At 46.1% G+C, this 20,656-nt stretch overlaps 1 protein-coding gene across 1 annotated transcript in view; it reads right to left on the bottom strand.

Moving 5' to 3' along the window:
- The window catches only part of WDPCP (WD repeat containing planar cell polarity effector), a 146,258-nt gene that overhangs the window by 113,507 nt on the left and 12,095 nt on the right, over positions 1 to 20,656 (bottom strand). Inside the window, exons 6-7 of the mRNA XM_056856807.1 lie at positions 4,720 to 4,834; positions 1,944 to 2,077 (exon numbers count right to left, since the gene is read on the bottom strand). Of these exons, the coding sequence (XP_056712785.1) occupies positions 1,944 to 2,077; positions 4,720 to 4,834 (249 nt within the window). The remainder of the gene's footprint in view (positions 1 to 1,943; positions 2,078 to 4,719; positions 4,835 to 20,656) is intronic.

Here is a 20,656-nt window from a genome sequence, read left to right as displayed (position 1 = left end):
CTGGAGATCACTTGTAAGAGAGATCCATCTGCTAAAACAGGACCAGAAGCTGATTGTGGTACAGATAATGAATTGTTAATATCAAAAATGAGAATAAAGCTAAAGAAAAACAACACCAAAACATTCATATTTACCAGGTTTCTGGATCCATATGTACTGGACTATACACGAGTTCAAAACATGGTTAGTGACGCCCAACCGTATGAACTGCAGACTATGAAAGTAAATAATCACAGCGAGTGTCATCTCAACGCCGTTTTGCTAGATGGGTACGGATCGTGATCGCCTCTCCCAAAAGCCTAAGCTGAACAAATACTCCACAGGGCACGAGGGCGCATCATTTTAGAGTAAACAACGTATCAGCTCAGTTCCTTGTGAACAGTGAACTGTCTCAAATCCATGTTACAGAGGTTGGATCAATCTTGCAAACACACGTCAGGGCTGAAAAGAGGCCTTGAACTGAAACAGCCTGGAAAATGTATTAGATGTCCATCCTAGCAGAGAGTGTTCCCAAACAAGTTATAATATAATGTGGCAAAAAAAGAAAAAAGGAAAGAAAAGAAAAAAGTAGCACAAGCCAAGAAAAGCCAGTTTTACCAATGCAAAGTTCATTACACAAAGGAATAAAATAGAAAAGTGGAAAGAGATAAAAACCAGCTAGTAAAGTATTTTCCAATGTTCTGCATTTTAGGGGCTTTTTTGTGGGGGGGAGACCAGAAAAGGAGGGTATCTCTTCATTCTTTATTGTGATTCCGAGACCAATTTTTTCACTGATCTCTATTTTATATTTAGTATTTGTATCCTGCCTTTCTGCCCTTACAAGAGCCACCAAGATGGCTAACAATTTAAAACAAACATGATAAAATTATATTTTAAAATCTATCCCCCAACACACATAGTTAAAACAAAAGCCAGTTTTACAGTTGAAAAGTTCATTAAAGAAAGAAATAAGAAAGGAAGGTAGAAAGAGATAAAAATTAGCTAGTAAAATATTTTCCAATGTCCTGCATTTTATGGGCTTGGGGGGGGGGGGAGACCAGAAAAGGTGGGCATCTCTTCATTCTTTATGGTGATCCCAAGCCAACCTTTTTTACTGACCTCTATTTTATGTTTATCATTTAGTAGAGGCAGACACCTTGTGAGGTAGGTGGGGCTGAGAGAGCTGTGACTAGCCCAAGGTCACCTTTTTATAAGAATCAGGATACAAATTGTGCATGTACAAGAAAGGCCTCAGATAAGTAACCCAAGGTGGAGGCCTCAAGTTGTCTGGGATCACATGCTATGGAATGCCTGGTGGTGGTAGAAAGCGCTGTCAAGTCGCAGCTGATTTATGGCTACCACATAAAACTTTCAAGGCAAGAGATGTTCAGAGATGGTTTGCCATTGCCTGTCTCTGCAGAGCAACCCCAGGCTTCCTTGGTTGTCGCCCATCCAAGTAATAACCAGATCCAACACTGCTTAGATTCAGAGATCTTACAAGATTGGGCAAGCCTAGGCCATCGAGGTCAGGGCGTGGAATGCCTACAAAAGGGTTAACCAAGCCCTGGTCTGTCTGAATATAATTAGTTCTACTGTTACTGCTGATCTTTGGCAACCATTTAAAGCAGGGGTGTCAAACATAAGGCCTGCGGACCTGATCCAGTCCCTTGAGAGCTCCTATCCGGTCCGCGAGCCAACCAAGGCAGCCACCCCCCCCCCCATTCTCAATCTGGGCTAGAGAGGCAAGGCCCAGCCCGACCAAGTGACATTTATCATATTGAGTTTGACACCCCTGATTTAAAGACTTCTGTAAACTTCTACTAACCTACTTATTTTCATTCTCCTCATTAAAAGGGGGAAAAAGTATTCCATTATAAACATTAATCCAAAATAGGATTTCAAAATTATTTTTGACTTGATTATCTTAAACTATGGAGGACTGCTAACATTATTGATGGGCGTACCTTAAAATCCAAGGACGAGAGTTTTTCAAGCCTTTTGTTCACATCAGGAGAACTGGCCTTCTTTGTGAAGTGAATGCAACAGAGCTTGGTTTGCTCCCAGAACGACAAGATCATGAAACTGTCAGTAAGAACAGCTGAAAACAAACAGAAAAACTATCAGCATTGTAATATTGGTCAGCAATAATAGAAACAAATTACTGAATTCTCCACTGAAGCACAAGGGGAAGAAAAGCAAATTTTCAAGGCAAGGCTTTAAAAGATGGCACAGGGTCTTCTTATAATCTCCTAAAAGACATCAAGATTTCATCTTGTCAGGGCCTTGTTGGAAATGAGAAATAAAGCTTAGGGAGGACTCAGATGAAGTAAAGCTGAATAAATTATCATGCACCACATTCCCGCTCTAATATGATATACTTCTCCTTCTGTATTCATATTGATACTCTCTTCAGTCCTTTTAGATTTTGAAGTGTAACCCCCTTCTGCAATTCCTTTCACTGGTTGAATGGAAATAGTGTTTTAACTGTGCATAAAGCATAAATGCAAACCACACCAGTGAGACTGCAGAACCTACGACTCGGCAGCTGAATTCCCCGTAGCTGCTGAACTCTAGGAGAGAGGCAAAGCTGGAGATATTTTATGTGTGACATCTGTCCCTTATCCTTGAATCAAAACAGTCCAGGAGGGAATCACACCAATCAAAAGTGGGTGACTCTTGAAGTCTAGCAAATTGTCAACAGATTACTGTATTGAGAAAGCTATAGATAGAACACAAAACCAACATATCGAACATTAAAGTGGCTGGCTGTTATAAAGACAGTACAGGTTGAGTATCCCTTATCCGGACTGCTCAGGACCAGAAGTGGTCCGTATTTCGGATCATTCCGTATTTTGGAATTTTTACATATACATAATGAGATATCTTGGGGATGGGACCCAAGTCTAAACACGAAATTCATTTATGTTTTATATAGGTTTTATATATAGTTTATACACATAGCCTGAATGTAATTTTAAACAATATTTTAATAACTTTGTGTATACTGAACTATTAATGACGCTGCTGAGGGCCTGTGAGTAATGCCTGTGTGCCGGTTCAAAAGGTCTGGTTTTCGGATCAGTCCAGATATCAGATGTCCAGATAAGGGATGCTCAACCTGTAAACCCAAACTATCCACTGACAATGAAGTGGCCTGCACATAGTCTATAAGTGACTCTGCATCAGAGGTGTCAAACTCATTTGTTACGAGGGCTGGATATGACATAAATGTCACTTGGTCGGGCCGGGCCATGCCTTGAAAGCCCAGATTGGGACTGGGGGGAGGGTGGCTGCCTTGGCTGGCTCGTGGGCCAGTTAAGAGCTCTCAAGGGGCTGGATCTGGCCCCTGGGCCATGTATTTCTATCCACCTATTCTCTCCAGGATCCGAGGAGCATGCCTATTATCTTTGGTGCTTTGGAACACAGTCAGGATGGTGCTGCCGCAGTCATCTTGTTTGTGGGCTTCCTAGAGGCACCTGGTTGGCCACTGGGTGAACAGACTGCTGGAATTGATGGGCTTTGGTCTGATCCAGCAGGGCCTTTCTTATGTTCTTATTTGACACCCCTGCTCTACATAGTACTTTCCAGATCATTTATCAAATATGACTTCATAAATTAACTAAAGTGGGGGCGGGGATTCAAAATGGGCTAACGAGACTCCAGGAGCACAGAGTGTTGAGAACAATCGAGAGTCTACTTCCACACAGCAGGGATTCTTCAGTTTGCTTATGAGGTGCTGTGGAATACAGGCAGGATAATGCTGCTGCAGATGTCTTGTTTGTGGGCTTCCTAGAGGCACCTGGTTGGCCTCTGTGGGAACAAACTGGTGGACTTGATGGCCCTTGGTCTGATCCAGCATGGCCTTTATGTTCTGCCACTTAAGGAAGAATCAAACCGGCTTACGATCTCCTTTCCTTTCCTTCCCCACAACAGACACTCTGTGAAGTAGGTGGGGCTAAGAGAGCTCTAAGAGAGCTGTGACTAGCCCAAGGCCACCCAACTGGCTTCATGTGGAGGAGAGGGGAAACCAATCCAGTTCACCAGGTTAGCCTCCGCCGCTCATGTGGAGGGGTGGGGAATGAAACCCGGTTCTCCAGATTAGCCTCCGCCCCTCATGTGGAGGAGTGGGGAATCAAACCCAGTTCTCTCAGAGTCCACTGCTCCAAACCACCGCTCTTAACCACTACACTCAACAGGCTCTCAGTTAGTTGAAGTGGACAGAGCCTCCCACCCAGGTCCTTAGAGAGCGACACTGAGTTACAATAGGCAGTATTTGGCTGACTATTTATTTTGAATAACTAAGCCCGACTGTCCTATCAAAGCCATTTCCACTAGCCTTGTTAGTGAGCTTCCGGACCCAGGAAGCACAGCGGTCTTCTGTAACTCGTGCTTACATTACAGTCCATTTCTAGTAACTTTCCTAGAAAAGCACTCAAATGATGGGGAAAACAACAACAATTACCTGTGCTAGACTTTAATACCTTTGGGGGTAAATTACACAAGGAACTGAGATTTAGAAAATAAACGTGTGCCGATAAGACCAGAAACTTTGAAGTCAAATATTGTTCTGAAAGTGGTTTTGGTCCTAAGGGGTAGTGGTGGTGGTAATGGTGGCATTACATGCAATTACTTACCACACTTGTGAGTTCCCAGCGATAATAATTGGCCCTACCTGTGACACACGATTCCTACTCTTCCTTTTTAAATGCGGGCAACTGAATCGCACGCGGGCATAATTACCGTCGCTGATGGTGTCCGAGATGAGCTTTCCCACCAGGGTTCTGTCAATCACTGCCCGTTCCAGCTGCGGCCCAGAAAGGCTTAGGGACACCAGCACACCTGAATGAAAGAGGAGCTGAATCCAGAAGGGGGGGTGGGGGGGAAAGACATGACATCAATAGAAAAGGGAATGTCCCGTAATACCTTTTACTATCTATATATTTTATGAGTTTTATAAGCGAGAGCTCGGCTGACAAAAGATATTAGCCGCAGCGCGAGACCTTTGTTAGTGGGGGGGGGGGGAGAGAAAATACTACTGCAGAGAAGGAAAACGTAAAACATACCGAGAGTTTTGAATGTACCTGCTTATAGCTATGCATGAAACGCTTCACTATAGGATATAATTCCCCCTGTAATTTGCATGGAAAATAGCAACCACAGATGTTGCCATTCATGGTTGAAATCCCTCCCCATGCACCTGCCCTGTGAAATGCGGATAAGCAAAAAAGACACCACAGCAAACAGACTCAAACCAGTAAGGTGGAGCTACTTGATAACCTATGCTTATGTGCTCTGCACATCAGTTAAAGCACTCAGTTGCTCATGGGGCTGAGCATGATGGCAATGAAAAAAATGTACTCCATAGGTAAAATGTGTTTTAGAAAAACCCATTCAAAACAGAAAAAGAAGAAGAGTTGGTTTTAATGCCCCGATTTTCTCGACGCGACTTACAATCACCTTAGAATTATAGAGTTGGAAGGGACCACCAGGGACTAGTCTAACCCCCTGCACAATGCAGGAAATTCACAACTGTCTCTCCCCCACACACCCCCAGTGACCCCTACACCATGCCCAGAAAATGGCCAAGATGCCCTCCCTCTCATCATCTGCCTAAGGTCATAGAATCAGCATTGCTGACAGATGGCCATCTAACCTCTGCTTAAAAACCTCCAGGGAAGGAGAGCTGACCATCTCCTGAGGAAGCCTGTTCCACTGAGAAACCGCTCTAACTGTTAGAAAGTTCTTCCTAATGTCTAGACAGAAACTCTTTTGATCTAATTTCAACCTGTTGGTGCTGGTCCGACCTTCTGCATGCACATTTGTCCATATTCTGGGATTTGCAAGTGTTTCAACGGTGCTATCAAGGTAACATTTTAAATGCAATTATGTTGTTCTGCTCCATGTGTAATTCTACTGTGCACACGCAGCGGATTTTAACAAGCAATGGTCAGTAAAGTACAGACAGGCCTACTGTTTTTTCTGCTCCACCATAGGGTTTTCAAGGCAAGAGACGTTCAAAGGTGGTTTGCCATTGCCTGCCTCCACTTCATGCCCCTGGTGTTCTTTGAAGATCTCCCATCCAAATAGTTGCCAGGGCTGACCCTGCTTGGCTTCTGAGATCTGACGAGATCAGGCTAGCCTGCTACAACTTCTTTCAAAAGTTGGTGGCACCACAAAAGCCAAGTGAGAAAACGTTGAAAGAGGAGGAGGAGGAGGAGAAGAAGAAGAGCTGGTTTTTATATGCCGACTTTCTCTATCACTTAAGGAAGAATCAAACCGGCTTACGATCTCCTTTCCTTCCCTTCCCCACAACAGACACCCTGTGAGGTAGTTGGGGCAGAGAGAGCTGTGACTAGCCCAAGGTCACCCAGTTGGCTTCATGTGGAAGAGTGGGGAAACCAACCCAGTTCACTAGATTAGCCTCCGCCACTCTTGTGGAGGAGTGGGGAATCAAACCTGGTTCTCCAGATCAGACTCCACCGCTCCAAACCACAGCTCATGCTGCCTTTCAGCAGTGGTGGGGGCAGTTTCTTAAGTGTCATTGCCAACAGTGGACTTATTACTCCGTCTGTTTAAATCTTAGCAAATAAAAATCCAGATCCAGCACTTCTTCTAGCTCCACCAGTCAAGGCAGATGTCCTTTAAGGTTCTGTCCTAATAAAAACGTTAGACACAGTCACAGTCTTCCAGCTTACGTTGCCATCTTCCAAAACTTCAGTTTAATCTTATGATGCAGTTGGGTTAGATAAAATCACAATTTATTCCCCAGCTGATAATGTGAATTTATAGCTAGACAATATTTGATTAATGCTTGTAATTGCCCCTCAAACATAAATGAAAACTTTTTTGAAAACAACAAAAAATTCCCTGGAAGTTAAACAAGCGGGTTTGCAAGCCATGGGGAGGGGGGGAATCAACAGTCTGCGGTACTAAAGAAAGCGACGTATCTATTAAAAAAGAGAAATAATCTCTGCCAAAACAGCAAAGCCCTGCAACAAGGTAACACATAGCATTAACTGACAAAATGTGTGCGTGTGTGTGTGTGTTAAGTGCTGTCAAGTCATTTCTGACTCATGGCGACCCGATGAATTAATGTCCTTCAAAATGTCCTATCTTTGGCAGCCTTGCTCAGATCTTGCAAATTGAGGGCCGTGGCTTCCTTTATTGAGTCAACCCATCTCTTGTTGCGTCTTCCTCTTTTCCTGCTGCCCTCAATTTTTCCCAGCATGACTGTCTTTTCTAGTGACTCTTGTCTTCTCATAATGTGACCAAAATACGATAGCCTCAGTTTAGTCATTTTAGCTTCTAGGGTCAGTTCAGGCTTGATTTGATCTATAACCCACTGATTTGGGTGTTGTTGCTTTTTTGGCAGTCCACGGTATCCATAACCCTCTCCTCCAACATCACATTTCAAAGGAATCTACTTTCTTCATATCAGCTTTCTTCATTGTCCAGCTTTCACACCCATACATAGTAATAGGGACTACGATGGCATGAATGATGATCTTGGTTGCCAGTGACACATCCTTACACTTAAGGATCTTTATTAGCTCTTTCATGGGTGACCTTCCCAGTCTCAATCTCCTTCTGATTTCTTGGCGGCATGTCTCCCTTTTGATTGATGATGGAGCCAAGGAATAGAAAGTCTTCAACAATTTTAATTTCAGGTGACACAGACACAAGTAAATAAGCATGAAGAGTGCAAGGATTTTAAAAATTTGAAAATATGTAATGAACCCAGAAATTCTGCAAGACAACAAAAAGGGGAATTTCCTGCATTGTGCAGGGGGTTGGACTAGATGACCCTGGTGGTCCCTTCCAACTCTATGGGTCTATGATTCTATGACCAGGTGCGTGGTCCCTTCCAACTCTATGATACTATGACCTGGTGTGTGGTCCCTTCCAACTCTATGATTCTATGACCCGGTGCTTGCACAGGGGAACTACCTCTATGTTGTGCATCAGATGAGGGCTCAAGGGGCTTATAAGAGAAGGGTCGTCTCGAGGCAGGTAAATGCTGATGATGCAGGATTCTTTCTGGGGGGGGGCACATAAACAAAAGGTTTTGTCTGGGCTTGGAAACCAAGGGGAGAGGAGCCAGGGCTAGGACCGGGTCAAACTGAGCCAATGGGATATCCTCGGGCTAGGGAGGGGGCAGGGACAAGCGCAAACCATAAAGAAAGCAAGAAACGGGACTCAGAAATGGCTGGCCAAAATACAGGCATGACTTCTGGGTGCGTTAAGAGACACCCTAATGGCACTTAGGCAAGTTCAGCCGACATGCTAAACAAGGGGATACATTACTGACAGCAGGGAGTGCCTTTTGTGGCAAAAAGCCCATTGATGAGATTACTTGATGTCCCTAATTATGAACTGATCCCCTCTGAGCACTGCTCTTTGTTTGAGGGTTTCAGGTTCATCCTGGCACACTCCCTGCTAGTGCGATAGAATAGGATGCGGCCCCTCTCTTCCCCTGCGTACAAAGGATCCTTTCCATTACTTTTAGAAATTTTTAAGTATTAGTACCCTTGGCCTTTCTCCCCAAAGGGACCTCAAGTGGCTTGCAACCCAAAAAAGGGAGACTTCTGCAGAGACCAATAAACAACAAAAAACGTGGCACAACAGCACACCCAGGTCAGCAGCTTGACCTGGGTCAAGACATTTCCCAAGTGTCGTTCTGGTATCCAAAATGGAGACGGCAAGGAAAGATTTAAACAAGTCTTCCTCATAAGAACAGCAATGGTTTCCCAACGTAGCTGGCCTCCCTTCCTGTTCCACTCGCTGGTTTCTATTAGACCTGGAACAGGGCACTCTGACTGCTTTCTGGGCTGGCCTTGGCCCCTGTGTGCTGGTAAATGAGCCATATCTGCTTTTAATTCAGAGATTGTTCAGTTTTAATTGGGGTGATTTTGTGTGTTTTTACTGTTTTTATGCTGTTTCATCTGTTGTGAGCCGCCCTGAGCCAACTTCGGCTGGGAGGAGGAGGAGGAAGAGAAGAAGAAGAGTTGTTTTTTATATGCCAACTTTCTCTACCACTTAAGGGAGACTCAAACCGGCATACAATCACCTTCCCCTCCTAATAGATACCCTGTGGGGTAGGTGGGGCTGAGAGAGCTCTAACAGAGCTGTGACTTGCCCAAGGTCACCCAGCTGGCTTTCATGTGTAGGAGTGGGGAAACCAACCCAGTTCACCTGATTAGCCTCCACCGCTCATGTGGAGGAGTGGGGAATCAAACCTGGTTCTCCAGGTTAGAGTCCACCACTCCAAACCACTGGTCTTAACCACTACACCACGTTGTTGTAGGGATATAAGACTAGTAACTAACTAAATAAATAACAGTGTATTCCTGATAGGGGGCAAATGCTCTTAGGAACAGGCGTGACCCCTACGCCGTCGTCCGTGCCACTTGTGTCATGCAGGATGGAATGGCTGTTGGCATGGATGGAGGCACTGCTCTCTCTTCCCCCACCCCAGAACCCTTTTCCCTGACATTCGCAGCTGACTTCGTGGACCATCTTTGCTCCCTGACCCCATCAAGTTGAGCTGGGGCAGCTGGGTCAACCGTCATCCGGAGGCCGGGCATCACGGAGTCCCCGAGGCCAGCAGCTGAGGACGAAGCCATGGTGCGGGCAGACTTTATGTCTTTGGAAGGCAGTGAGGTGGGGCTGGTGGGGAATGGGGAGGGGGCAGGTGGAGGAGGCAGCTGCCTCTGGAGCCAGGTGGTGTAGTCGCTGCAGGCCCCTGCAATGCGGAAGACCCTGGCCCCTTGCCCGGGGCGTGGGGCCCGCAGCAGTCTTGCTTAATTATCTTGGTTGCCCTCTGCTGTACTTTTTCCAGTTCTGCAATATCCTTTTTTGAAATATGGTGATCAGATACTGCACATAGCACTCGATGTATTCCTTTCCTTTCTTTCTTTGCTCCCATGACCCATAGGTTCTGAGGTGTTATTTCTTAGAGGACAATAGGATGGAGAGATACTTGGCCACAGCCAATGTTATCCTTGGATCTCTCCATATCTCCACCAGCAAAAAGTGGACTATTTTATCTCTTGCTATGGTGGCAGGGATTCTCGCTGATATGGGAGTAATCCATCTCACTCGATTGATTAAAACATTTGTACCTCACCCGCCTCCCAACAGGAACCCAAGGCGGCTGAGATTTCATAATAAATATGCAGATGTGTTTATACCTCATGATTGCAATCCTTCCCGGACTGATTCCTGCGCCAGGGTTTACAGAAATGAAATTACTAGGGCTTGTCCATGGGAGCGCCTGACGGATAATAGAACAAACCACTACAACCGTACACAAGGAGCGACATTAGCATTACTCGTTAGCAACACCACCTTCTCAAATGTTGAATCTGCATAATTGTCTTGATTTTAGCACGGTTGCCATGTGTTGCTACACAGATTGCAAAACCAGATCACCTGCTCGTACTTGCCCCTTTACAAGCTACATCAGCACATGGTGTGGCGCATCTTATCTGATAATCGAGCTCTGACTGTGCAAGCACAAGCAAACGTGTACATAAGCAAATTACGGCATGAAGGCTGCAAACGAGAAGACTAGCATTTTGGTCACATGACCCCTCTGATGATTGAGACTCGTGAAATAAATTAAAAAATCAGATGCGATGAGTGTGAGCAAAAATCAACAAGTCGGTGTACGACTTTACTCCCCCCCACATATGACACACAGTCAGAAACAAACAGACAAGATTAAGATCACATCATCGTTAAAGTTACACAAGGAAATATTTATTGTATTAAGACATCACTGCACATATCACCCAGCGATGCACTACACTGCGTTCTAACTTCTCAGTAATCTCTGGGTAATCAAGAACAGTAAGAACTTTTCGCTTATGCCTCCAACGAAACTTTGGTATTAAACTGTTTCAAAGAGGTCAATTAAGTTTTAAGAAGAGAATTGCGACATTTGGACTTGGAAGGGAAAGAAGAAGGTGAGGAATGAAGGACTGCAGGCAGGTTTGATTGAGTGATTTAGTACACAGCCCACAAATCGCTGTGTCAACATCTATCGTCCTCCCCAGCGTCAATTCACGTTTTCATTTAAAGCATTTATTTCCCACCTGTCCACCATTTGCATTTCAAGAGAAACACATACAAACCAAGTTATTTAAAACTTCTCAAAGGGACCAATCTTTCACTCTAGAACAGCCTCTCTAATACTCTGCCTGGATCTGTACTAAGGATCAACACCCTTTGGCACTGCCTGTTGGCATGTGCTAATGCTGCCACCTTGGGAGTGGTAACAGGGCATACAGCAAACCCTTCCTGGAGGCAATCCCTCACACCTGGACCAATTCAAGGGGCACAGCAGATAACATCTGGGGCAGGGAACCAGAGCTTCTTCCTGTAGGCAACTGGTCTGATAGCAATTCAGAGAGCCAGCGTGGTATAGTGGTTAAGAGGGGTGGACGCTAATCTGGAGAACCGGGTTTGATTCCCTGCTCCTCCACATGAGCAGCAGATCTGGAAAACCAGATGAGATTCCCCACTCCTCCAGATTAGATTCCTCCACTCCTCCTGCTGGGCGACCTTGGGCCAGTCACAGTTCTCTCAGAACTCTCTCAGCCCCACCCACCTCACAAGCAGTCTGTTATGGGGAGGGGAAGGGAAGGTGATTGTAAGCCACATTGAGAGTCCTTAAAGGTAGAGAAAATTGGGGTATAAAAACCAACCCTTCTTCTTCTGTCAGGAGAGGGGCTGATGGAATTGCATCAGAAGATTTACAAGAAACCCTAGGCTTCCCTATCCTCCAGGGGAGGCCATACAGCATTGGCTTCAGCTGGTGTGACTGATCATAGTTGGCGACATGTTTTTAAAATGCAAAAGTCAAATAATAGTTGGGGAAATTAGATAAATTATGCTTCACCGAACCAATTCTATGCTGCTTTTCTTCAAACAATAGTTTTTGACTAACAGCCCATTCCTGAGAGCTGCTGTGGCCAGGGACGGTGTGGCCATGGCGGTGCTATGGCCCCTCCAAAGAGGTTTGGCCACTGCAGCGGGGGGGGGGGGAGGGGCGGTTTTTGGATATACATAAGAACATAAGAAAACCCCTGCTGGATCACACCAAGGCCCATCAAGTCCAGCAGTCTGTTCACACAGTGACCAACTAGGTGCCTCCAGGAAGTCCACAAGCAAGACGACGACAGCAGCATTCTCCTGCCTGAGTTCCACAGCACCTAATACGTTCAGCATGCTCCTCTGATCCTGGAGAGAATAGCTATGCATCATGACTAGTAGCCATGGATAGCTCCATCCTCCATAAGGAAGGCCATGCTCGATCCAACCGAGGCCCATCAAGTCCAGCAGTCTGTTCACACAGTGGCCAACCAGGTGCCTCTAGGAAGCCCACAAGCAAGACGACTGCAGCAGTATTGTCCTGCCTGTATTCCAAAGCACCAACTAGAACAGGCATGCTCCATGATCTGGCTCGTAGATGAAACAAGCTGCCAACTGTTTTTGCTACAAATATACAAATTAAAATAACTCTTGTCAAATGAACAGCTAGATTTGAGCCCAGCAGTGCCTTAGAGACCAACAAGAATTTTGGGGAGGATAAGCTTTCAAGTGTCAAAGGTCCCTTCATCAGACAAAGGGAGCTGTGACTCTCAAAAGCTCATACCCCAAAAATCTTGTTGGTTTCTGAGGTGTTACCAGACCCAAATCTACCTGTTCTGCTGCAGACCAACACTTGCTACCTTCTGAAACTTGCCAAATGACAAAGAGTTGTTTCCCCCAAGGAAGTATATAAAATGGCTAAGCATATGTTGGAGTCCTGGCCTGAAAGAATAAATAGTAGTGCTGATTTTCAAAAAAATCAATTCAAATGCCGATTCACGAGGCTATAGGTGTAGTTGCTATATTTGCAAATGTAATGGAAATGTAAGAGCCCCATGGCGCAGAGTGATAAGCTGCAGTACTGCAGTCCAAGCTCTGCTCACGACCTGAGTTCAATCCCAACGAAAGTCGGTTTCAGGCATCCGGCTCAAGGTTGACTCAGCCTTCCATCCTTCCAAGGTCCGGAAAATGAGTACACGGCTTCCTGGGGGTGAAGTGTAGATGACTGGGGAAGGCACTGGCAAACCACACCATAAACATCGTCTGCCTAGTAAATGTCGGGATGTGACGTCACCCCATGGGTCAGTAATGACCCGGTGCTTACACAGGGGACTACCTTTACCTAACGGAAATGTAACAAACATGTAATGTAGCAGTGCTTTAAAAATACTGAACTGGAACAAAATTCTACTTTTATGTCAACTGCAGAGGGGGAAGATTGTATTTTGAATCTTTAGGCTGGACTTTGCATGTAGGTCATCATGTAGATAAAAACGATCAAAGGCTTTTGGGGGAGGCACTCTCAACTGGATCATTTATTCATTGGCGCTCAGCATTCATCTGGGTTCTTAGGCTTCGATGGGACTAGGACACACCTGACTCCGGATGATACACTGGATCTTTTGCACTGAATATGTATAATGCTGCCAACTCTTCCACCACATCACACCTCTGATCAAAGTCTGCCGTAGCCTATGAAAGTTTATGCGGTAATTTACTCATTAGTATGATTAGTGTGTAAGGTGCCAAAGTGTTCTTTGTCATATGGGCTCTATAATAACATTTATATGGTGATTTAAGATGATGCAAGGGCTTCGCATAGATTATTACTCATTAAAATCAATTCTGCGAGATGGATCTTTTAAAAAACGGCACCCCGTATTATCACTGTCCTTGTTATTTCTGCAAATCGCCCGTTTGTTCAGAAAAAATTACTAGGCTTACCATTTAGTTCTTATCATCACCACAGAATCATAGAGTTGGAAGGGGCCATTCAGGCCATATAGTCCAACCCCCTGCTCAATGCAGGATCAGCCGAGAGCATCCCTGACAAGTGCTTGTCCAGCCTCAGCTTAAAGACCGCCAGTGAGGGGGAGATCACCACCTCCCTAGGTAGCTGATTCCACTGTCGAACAACACTTACTGTAAAAAATTTTCCCTAATATCCAGCCAATACCTTTCCGCCTGCAATTTAAACCCATTCTTGCAAGTCCTATCCTCTGCTGCCAACAGGAACAGCTCCCTGTCCACTTCTAAGTGACAGCCCTTCAAATACTTAAAGAGAGCAATCCTGTCCCCCCTCAACCTTCTCTTCCCCAGCTCCCTCAGCTTTTCCTTGCAGGACTTGGTCTCCACACGAGCCCAAGAAAAGGGCAAGACAGCTTTGCTTAGGACAACGGTGGAAGGTAGTCTACTGCACTTAGCACAGGCCGCAAATCAACTTAGTCTGGGGCAGATATCTCAAAAACAAGTACCGAGGAGGTCTTCAAGAAAAGGGATCTCAGGCAGAGTATCTTGTTTCCTCACACACACACTGATGACCTTTTCCCTCACCTCCTAGGTGTGCCACGCCTACATCATTTGGCTGAGGACCATTTTAGTCTTGGCAAGGCGGCTCCAATGGGGAATATTCCCCCTGCCAATCAGACTTTCCCAACACCTTCCCCACTCTCACTTTTCTCTCTCAAAATCTCTACTGGATGGTGCTAATAACTTTCATGCCCATAACTCTAAATCTCTCTCTCTAAAAAAAGTGGAGGGGCTCTGGCCAATGGCAGAGCATCTGCCTGGCAAGCAGAAGGTCCCAGGTTCGATCCCTGGTATCTCCCGTTAAAGGGACTAGGCATGTAGGTGATGTGAAAGACCTATGTCTGCCTGAGACCCTGGAGAGCCATTGCCAGTCTGAGTAGACAATACTGACTTTGATGGACCAAGGGTCTGATTTAGTATAAGGCAGCTTCATGTGTCCATGTATATGATTTCCAGATATGCATTGCCAGGTCCCTCTTTGCCACTGGCGGGAGGTTTTTGAGGCGGAGCCTGAGTAGGGTGGGGTTTGGGGAGGGGAGGGACTTCAATGCCATAGAGTCCAATTGCCAAAGTGGCCAGTTTCTCCAGGTGAACTGGTCTCTATTGGCTGGAGATCAGTTGTAATAGCAGGAGATCTCCAGCTAGTACCTGGAGGTTGCCAACCCTAAACTCAGAGGCAATGTATATACAGTTGGCCAGAGTCTAGGACTACTAAACCAGGATCTGCCCTCCATAAACTCACCTTGTACCAGTCACTCTTTTTCTTAGTCTAATCCAGAGGAGTCAAACTCATTTGTTAAGAGTGCCAGATATGACATAAGTTGGTCGGGCCAAGCCATGCCTCGCAGGCCAAGATCGGTACTGGTGTGTGTGGGGGGGGGGGGACAGCTGCCTCAGCTAGACGGATAAGAGCTCCCAAGGGGCCAGATCCGGCCCGCGGGTCTATCTTTGACACCCCTGGTCTAATCTATCTTGCAAAATTGTTGTAAGGAAAAACTGGAGGATGAGAGAACCACACCCTAAGCCCCTTGGAAGAAGGATTCCAGTAGCCTGTCGCTGGGAGGGGAGGGCAGGTATTGCTGGGCAGGGTCTCTGGGAGTGGAGGGCGGGTATTGCTGGGAAGGGTCTAGACTGCTTTTGCTTGGGGAGGCTCCCACTGGGCCTCCCCAGGCAAAAGCAGCCTACCTTAGAAGGCTTTAAGAGGGGAGTGGACATGTTCATGGAGGAGAGGGGTATTCATGGCTACTAGTCAAAATGAATACTAGCCATGATGCATCGCTATTCTCTCCAGGATCAGAGGAGCATGCCTATCATATTAGGTGCTGTGGGACACAGGCAGGACAATGCTGCTGCAGTCGTCTTGTTCCTAGAGGCACCTGGTTGACCACTGTGTGAACAGACTGCTGGACTTGATGGGCCTCAGTCTGATCCAGCAGGGCCTTTATTAAGTTCTTAAGGATGGGATAAAAATCTATGGCCCCCTGGGTATGCCAAAAGACACACAGAATACATGGTAGGGCCTACAGCATTTTCACCTCCAAGGGATACAACTACCAATACTTCTATTATGTTTTTACAATCCAGTGCTATTCCTATGATGAAACAAGCACACCAAGATCGCTAAATTCAATCCGCTTCCTACCAAGCAAATCACTGAGCATGCCCAAAAGATTTAAGTGTGCTCAGAAGCCACATATGAAGCCACAGCCCTGAACTCCATAGTTCAATAAAGTTCTAGGGCGTTAATGGCCAAGACTGAGGGAAAATGGCATTACCCAGAGGGCAAAATTAATAGTCGTTTGCATAGAGACCGGGTGGACACCCTGTAGGATCAAACTGACCCAGTTTTCTAGGGTAGGTAAATAAGTTATTGATCTGCATAAGAGGAGATGATATTGCCAGTTGTTAGGTGTCAATCCCTCCTGGCTCCAGAAGGCTCAAGGTGAGTGAACAGCGTTAAAACAATCAGCAGAATAACTGAATGTGACTAGACTTCAACGCAAAGTTTTAAAACTGCAATAGCTCAGCCACTGATGATTACGGATACGCCTTACTACATCTTTACTTCATTTTTACTTCTAATTCTGGCCTCGGGCCTCGGGGTGCAGACTGGAAAAACCCACACACCAGGACCAGGTACAGACTCAGGCAGGGTGGTTTTCAATTACGATTTAAATCACTAGTCAGTAAGACTAGATTTTCACAATTTAAATCGCTAGTCAGTAAGGCTATATTTTAAACCGCAGTCTTCTACTCAACAGCACTTCTCTTAATGTTGTTTCATTCAGGCCACCAGGCCTTGCATTTCTTTGTTGTGGTCTTTGCATTTTGCACACGTGCCTGCCTTACCAAGAGGTAGAATAACTTCATTAAAATATTCCCAAACTGGGTCTCTGTTACAGCCTGCTGCCATTATAGGTTTTCTCCTCCAAGGAGAGAATAATAGGACAGACCTCAGGCTATCCACACAAAGATCCCAAGACTTGTGGGGAATTCTACTCAAAAGGTTTCACGATCATTTTTACTGTTTGCCCCTCCTTCCTCCCACCTAGCTTAGGGTGGCCACGTCCCTCTTTGCCACCGGCGGGAGGTTTTTGGGGTGGAGCTTGAGGAGGGCGGGGCTTGGGGAGGGAAGGGACTTCAATGCCATAGAGTCCAATGGCCAAAGCGGCCATTTTCTCCAGGTGGACTGATCTCTGTTGGCTGGAGATCAGTTGTAATAGCAGGAGATCTCCTGCCACCACCTGGAGATTGGTAACCCTACACCTGCGGCTGCCCTCAGTTACAGGCCTGGTGGAATAGCTATGTCTTGCAGGCCAGATCCAGCCACTTGAGAGCTCTTATCCAGCCCGCAAGCCAACTGAGGCAGCCACCCCTCACTAAATCTGGGCTAGGGTTGCCAGCTCCACGTTGGAAAATACCTGGAGATTTTTGGGGTGGAGCCTGAGGAGGGCAAGGTTTGGGGAGGGGAGGGACTCCAACGCCATAGAGTCCAACTGCCAGAGCGGCCCTTTTCTCCAGGGGAACTGATCTCTGTCAGCTGGAGATCAGTTGTAATAGCAGATCTCCAGCTAGCACCTGGAGGTTGGCAACCCTAACCTAGCTCCTTGTGCAGATCTGTTCCACTCCAATCAATCTTCTATTCATTTAACTTCTTGAAACTTAGCACTTAAGAGGTAAGGGGTTGATTCTGCGTACATAAATTTGCAAAGGAGCGATGGGATTAAGGTCTTTTTCTCAACTTGGAACGTTTATTTCATAACATTTTTGCTGTGAAGAAGAGGCATGTTACCTCTGCAGACACAAATTCACAGTTTTGAGAACTGCAAAACCCAGTGTCTGCGATAATATCTTCTAGGTAGAAAAACTGCCCAAAATAATCTTACAGGAACCTCTGGAAGAGCATGGCATTGTGGCGAAGCCATTAGGTTTGCAGAAAAATTAAAAAAAAAAATTTTAATGGAGGGAATAGAAGACCCCTCTTCACAAGCCGGCTTCAGAATATAAAGAGTCTTTGCCCGCATGGACGAGGGTGACATCTGTGGCAGTTGAGTGGAGTCAGAGAACAAGGCAGGTGGACTGGGAGGGTGGACACGCAGGGCCACCCAGGGAGAGAGAAGGCGGCAGATTGCAGCAGGATCTTTATTGGTCACTAAAATAAGTAGGGCGTTGGTGAGACCTTAGGCAGATCATGAGAGGGAGGGCACCTTGGCCATCTTCTGGGCATGGAATATGGGTCACTGGGGGTGTGGAGGAGGAGGTAGTTTGGAATTTCCTGTATTGTGTAGGGGGTTGGACTAGATGACCCTGGTGGTACCTTCCAACTCTATGATTCTATGAGATAACAACAGTGGAGTTTTTACTTCTCATTTTCCCGCCAGAGCTTCTTTTCAAAAATAGTGGAATACAGCTGTGCCTGGGACAGCAGTTTTTGCATTCCCCACATTCCCCTCTGTGAGGCAGTACCACTCCAGGCCGGTATGCAGTGGATTGCGCTAGAACGAGTTTGTTGAAATCCAGGGCGGCACTGTGGCACAAGATGCCTTTGTTCGTTGGAAGCCTGCTTCGCAAGTGCCTGTTGCGTTTCATTGGGTTGATTTCACCGCAATTGTTCTGTTAAGGGAGCTGTCCAAGTTGCAAGCCAAAGCATCAACTGATTGCATCGGTTGCTGCATCCTTTTCAGGTTCCCCCACAAACTTGTCTACTATGCAGATTTCACCGTCTGCAGCAGGGATCAATCATTTGGTTGCAGTCTTCTTTAGATTGCTATTGGCTCTCCCATCACCTTCCAGCAACTATAATGTCTTCTGTCGTCAGTAAGAACCTTGAGGCGACAACATGCCCCCCCCCTTGTTAGAAAGGGCACTAATTCAGAGACGTATTCAGCCAATGGGTAGCCTCAACTTGAAGGCGAACAAAATACTTCTTCCCATCATATGTCAGCTTTGCTCGCTGGAATGGAATGTGGTGAACCCTTGTGTTTCTGGGAATGCACAAGTAAAAGACTAAGGCCTTTCATGCAGGGATGTTTGTTCCCGGTCACCCCTGCCGACTGCTTCGGGGCTTCCTTTTGATTATGCATGCCTTATCTGCCCATCAGAGGTCACCTCGCTCTCCCCGCACATTTTGCCTGTTTTCCAGATGCTGTTTTAGCCAAAATCTGGAAAATGCGGGCGAAACGTGTGGGGAGCCCAAGGCAACCTTTGACGGGCAGATAAGGCATGCATAATCAAAAGGAAGCCCCAAAGCAGTCAGCAGAGGTGACCGCGCAGAAACGTCCCTGCATAAAAGGCCAAAGTGACTGGCTTTGATTCCCTTGCACAAGTCCCAAATGAAACAGACATGAGCTTTCTGCTGTTGTTTCAGGATTGTCCATATGAACTTGTCCTGGTGTACAACCAGACACTGACCAAGCTGCGTCACGCCCTTACGGATTCTGGTTCAGCCTTCAGGGGTCACGGACAACCATGACCATGCAAATGCAAGAAGGAGGAGGAGGAGTAGTTGATTTTTATATGCCGACTTTCTCTACCACTTAAGGAAGAATCAAACCAGCTTACAATCACCTTCCCTTCCCCTCCCCACAACAGACACCCTGTGAGATAGGTGGGGCTGAGAGAGTGTGACTAGCCCAAGGTCACCCAGCTGGCTTCATGTGGGGAAACAAATCCAGTTCCCCAGATTAGCCTCCGCCGCTCATGTGGAGGAGTGGGGAATCAAACCTGGTTCTCCAGACCAGAGTCCACCGCTCCAAACCACTGCTCTTAACCACTACACCAAGCTGGCACTACACCACAGAATAACTGATACCACACCCTTATCAAGGGCACTTTTATTGCCCCAAAAGTCACCCACCTTGGTGACCTTTGCTAACAGCTTCATACAAAAAAGGCAGTCAAAACTACTTCTCTCTAATTTTGGATAGGCGTGATCCTTCAATCAGAAAGAAGGAGGTTATTGTTAGCCAGTTCTTTCTTCTCAGAGACATCTGGTTTCTTCTCTGACCATGCAGAGGTTTCGAGCTTAGTCTTCCTCAGCTTCCCTCTCTTCCCTTGAACTCTGGAATATGTTATCACTCTCCACGCACAAATATTTACCGGATCCTCGCCTCAGTCATGAGAAGTCTTCACTTCACCTCTGCGCAGCTGTCTGCCATCTTCTGCCACCATGAGCCTGCTGCTATTTCTGGGTTCTCAGCAGGTGGGTACGGCCTTGAATCCTGACAATCACCTTAATTAATTTGATGTCAGTTGTAAACTTGGTCGTCTCGTTGTTTCTACCAGATTCATATCACTTATGAAAGTCAAGTAGGTGTGGTCCCATTACAGATCCTTTTGGAATCCCAATTCTTTCTTCCCTCTGTTGTCAAAACTGAGTTTATTCCTGCCTTCTTCTTCAGCCAACTACTGATCCTCTGACACAGGGTGGTGGGCACAGCCGCAAAATGGCTGCTGCAGGAGGCGGAGACAAAGACAAAATGTCAGGGAGCGAGGCCGTGCATAACACTCATCGTAACTCTCCAACATTTCAGGCAGAAGCTCTGTTTAATAGGACCCCTTTCAAAAATGCCTTAAAACAGGATGCACATATTATTTAAAATATTTTCCAGCATACACACAACTTTGCTGCATGGCTGAAGATCAGATCTTTGTGCTGTGGAGGCAGCTGCTGCCAAAGCACCTCACAAAAATCTAAAAGCCAATTAGATCTACAATGGCCAATCAGAAGCTCTGCTGCCCAGACATTACATTTGAGTCATCAAGATTACAACTT

The sequence above is a fragment of the Euleptes europaea genome, chromosome 10 (genome assembly GCF_029931775.1).
Source record: "Euleptes europaea isolate rEulEur1 chromosome 10, rEulEur1.hap1, whole genome shotgun sequence".
NCBI lineage: Eukaryota > Metazoa > Chordata > Lepidosauria > Squamata > Sphaerodactylidae > Euleptes > Euleptes europaea.
This window is presented reverse-complemented; position numbering and strand designations above follow the sequence as displayed.